General features: G+C 54.5%; 1 protein-coding gene across 1 annotated transcript; it reads left to right on the plus strand.

Moving 5' to 3' along the window:
- Positions 1-1816: 1816 nt before the first annotated feature.
- On the plus strand, positions 1817-3550 carry LOC107306739 (acrosin-like). Its single transcript, XM_085530127.1, has 5 exons — positions 1817-1963; positions 2039-2236; positions 2384-2649; positions 2834-2988; positions 3066-3550. Exons 1-5 carry the CDS (start codon positions 1866-1868, stop codon positions 3411-3413), a joined length of 1065 nt encoding a protein of 354 aa, XP_085386253.1. The 5' UTR covers positions 1817-1865; the 3' UTR covers positions 3414-3550.
- Positions 3551-4195: the final 645 nt, after the last annotated feature.

The following is a 4195-nucleotide window of genomic DNA, read 5'->3' on the forward strand; positions in this document are numbered from 1 at the left end:
TCTTCCCCCCTTTGACCACCCACTCATGTAACGTCCATGTCATTTCTAAGTATGCTGCCCAGACCAAGACTGAGGATGCTTCAGAAGACCTTCCCTGCTAAGCCAAACAGAACAAGTAAGGTACCAAAATATGTAGAGCCAAACATGGAAAGGTGCTCTAAGAAGGTAAGCATCACAAGAGACCAACAGGAATGCTTACACAATCCAAACAATGCACAGTTTCTGTTCCACAAGCTGCCAAGAGGAATGTGTGCAGTACTCACAGCGCACCATGTACACTGCTTACTGCAGTCATACTACTTCATAGTAGTTCTTTCTATTCAATAGAAAGACAACTCAGTTTCAAGAGACAACTTTCAGATTCAGGTTAAAGCCAGAGTGCGCATCATGTTTTAAATCTCTTCTACAGCTTGGAATGTCATTATTGACATTTATACAGCATCTCTAGCAGCACTCAGTTCAGCTTTTCTCATTTATTTTCAAAAGTTACTGGAATTAATTTATTTCTTTCGGTGTCTGTGAGTTGTAACTCCACAAATTTGTTTGTTGTCTGAGTGATGAAACAGAAAGAGTCGTCCAACTTCAGCAACTAGTCCCTCTGTGGCAACAGGTCCCGAGTTCTGAATTCAAGTACAAAAGCCTGTCAGCAGATGAGACCTTTTACTAGAGCAGAAGTGATGCTTCTATCTCTGCTGCATGCACAGCACAGCTGTTCTTCAGAGCAACAGTGGCACCCAGTGACCAACAGCAGCCATTGTCTGCAAATACACAGCAACTTCCCAGCATCTGCAGCAACAATCTCCCCACACAATCCACTTCCCACCCCAAACCTGATTCCCCAGCCTCCCACACTTGGGAAACAACTGAGAGACAAGGACGACAGGCACAGATCCAGAGAGTCATAGAATGGCTGGAGTTGGAAGGGACCTTGTGAACTCAACAGCACTGGGATGTGGGACTCAATAGCACTGGGATGCTGCTCATCCCCAAGGGCCTCCACCCCACACATCATGGCACACCATCCCACAATCTGCATCACCTACATTGATGTCAAACAGCCCCAATCTCAGCACTGATCCCTGAGGAACATCCCTCTTTGCTGGCCTCCAGTGGGGCACTGAGCCATTAGAGAATCACAGAATGACCCGGGTTGGAAGGGACCTCAAGGATCACGTAGTTCCAACCCCCCTGCCTAGCAGGGCCACCAAACATACACATTTACTAGATCAGGTTGCCCAGGAGACCCCATAGATCCCCATAGAGACCCCATAGACCCCATAGATCCCCATAGAGACCCCATAGACCCCATAGAGACCCCATAGACCCCATAGATCCACATAGAGACCCCATAGACCCCACAGATCCACATAGAGACCCCATAGCTCAGGTTGCGCAGGGCCCCATTCAACCTGGCCTTGAACACCTCCAAGGACGGGGCATCCACAACCTCCCTGTGCAGCCTGTTCCAGACCCTAACAACTCTCCTAATGAAGAACTTCCCCCTAACATCCAAGCTAAATCTTCCCTCTTTTAACTTAAAACCATTTCCCCTAGTCCTGCTATTGCCAGCCACTGACTGCAGCTCTCTGAGTGCAGCCATGCATCCATCACAGCCAGTTCTCTCCATCTCTGTGGCCAAGATGCTACGTGGGACTGTACCAAATGCTTTGTACAACACTGAGTGCCCCCCAACTCACACTGCGTGCACTGTGAGGGTCTCCCCTCACCCCCCAGCTCCTGCATAGCCCCCCCCAGCCCCCCCCTCGGGTGGCACAGCCCTTGGAACCGACGGTGCTGTGACATCAGCATTGAGGGCAACGGCAGCGTCCGTGGCGACGAAGCCGGGTGTGCTGTGCTGCCGTGCGATGATGATCGTGCCTTCGGGAGCGATGGTGTCTCTGCTGCCCCTCGTGGTGCTGCTGGCCGCCTGCCGGCCCGGATACGGATACACCGGAGCCTGCGAGTAAGTAACCCCGATGTCAGCCCCGAGGGGACGGACGGCGGTTCGGGTGTTAAATGGATGCGTTTCTGGTTGCAGCACCTGCGGGATGAGACCTATGGCTTATCAGTACAGCAGCATGCGAGTGGTGGGGGGCTCTGCAGCCCGGCACGGTAACTGGCCGTGGATTGTCAGTATCCAGAATTACCACTCTGCGGGTACGGGACACATGTGCGGAGGGTCCCTCATCACCCCGCAGTGGGTCCTCACGGCTGCTCATTGCTTCGGACAACCCAGGTAACAACTCTTCCCTTCCCCTGCAGCACAGACACTGCAGGTCTCGGGGCTGGGTGTGTGCCCAAGGCACACCATACTCAGCCCCCATAGCACTGCCCTCCTCTCTCTGCATGTCTCTGCTCCTTCTCACCTCTCCTTCCATCCCAGCCACCTCTGGGACTCGCGTGTGGTGGTCGGTGCCAACGATCTGACTCGCCTGGGCCAGGAGGTGGAGGTTCGCACCATCCGCAGGGCGTACATTCACGAGTACTTCAACAACAGGACGATGGTCAACGACGTCGCGCTGATCGAGCTGGACCGACCCGTCCATTGCAGCTATTACATCCAGCTGGCTTGTTTGCCTGACTTCTCTCTGCGGGTGTCGGAGCTCACAGAGTGCTACGTCGCCGGCTGGGGACACACGGAATTAAGATGTGAGTGCCCACAGCTCATGGGTGGCCCCAGTTAAAGCTTAGAGTGAAACCCGGGGTGACACCGTGGGGATGGAGCCATAGAGAGGGATGGGGCTGAAGGATTTGGATACATCGCTACGTGCTGAGATAGAAAGCCAAGATCTTGGGCTGGGGTTCAGGTGATAATTCTGCTCTGTGCTCACAGCTGCAGCACCAGCCAAAGCCTCCGACATCCTGCAGGAGGCCAGAGTGCATCTCATTGACATCCAGATCTGCAACAGCAGCCGCTGGTACGGCGGGGCCGTGCACAGCCACAACATCTGTGCTGGGTACCCGCAGGGCGGCGTCGACACCTGCCAGGTAGGAGCTGCACCCCAACACTGCGCTGTGCTCTGCATGCAAACCACCCTCCAATAACACTCTGTGCTTCACTGCAGGGCGACAGCGGCGGCCCCTTGATGTGCAGGGATAGACACGCTGACTTCTTCTGGCTCATTGGTGTGACCAGCTGGGGGAGAGGCTGCGGTAGAGCACATCAACCTGGAATCTACGCCTCCACTCAGCACTTCTACAACTGGATCCTGACGCAGCTGAGAGCAGCGGCCCACCCGACATCGCGGTCATGGAGCCATTACACGACCGCCTCATCCCATTATCATGGGCAGTATGTGGCGCCGACACAACCCAGCACATCAAGCTCCTGTCCGTATCCAGTCCAGAAGCTTAGGGAATTTTTTGCCGGGGTGCAGGAGCTCCTGCAGAACCTAAGGGGGAGCAAGGCTTAATTAGGTGCATGACCCACAGCGGGATGAAATGCACCACAACCCTTTATTTTGGGGTAATGCCCAATGGCAGCCCCACTGCCAAAGTTCTGCTCTGCCCCATCCACAAGTTGGAAAAATAAAGCTTATTTTCACAACCATCCCAATCTCTGCTCAATTCAATCTCATGTAGTTCCAGAGGTAACCGCAGCCCCATCCCTGGGTCTCTCAGTCCATCCCCATCAGGAGTTCCTCCAGCCCAACACCCATCTCAGGGTCTCTCAGTCCATCCCCATTAGGAGATGCTCCAGCCCAGCCCCATCTCTGGGTCTCAGCCATCCCCATCTCAGGGTCTCTCAGTCCATCCCCATTAGGAGTTGCTCCAGCCCATCCCCATCCCTGGGTCTCTCAGTCCATCCCCATTGGGAGATGCTCCATCCCATCCCCATATTGGGGTCTCTCAGTCCATCCCCATTAGGAGTTGCTCCATCCCATCCCCATCCCTTGGTCTCTCAGTCCATCCCCATTGGGAGTTGCTCCAGCCCAGCCCCATATTGGGGTTTCTCAGTCCATCCCCATTAGGAGTTGCTCCATCCCATCCCCATCCCTTGGTCTCTCAGTCCATCCCCATCAGGAGTTTCTCCAGCCCAGCCCCATATTGGGGTTTCTCAGTCCATCCCCATCAGGAGTTGCTCCATCCCATCCCCATCTTGGGGTCTCTCAGTCCATCCCCATCAGGAGTTGCTCCAGCCCAGCCCCATATTGGGGTTTCTCAGTCCATCCCCATCAGGAGTTGCTCCATCCCA

This window comes from Coturnix japonica, chromosome Z, assembly GCF_054131305.1.
Source record: "Coturnix japonica strain WE chromosome Z, WE-NBRP24, whole genome shotgun sequence".
NCBI lineage: Eukaryota > Metazoa > Chordata > Aves > Galliformes > Phasianidae > Coturnix > Coturnix japonica.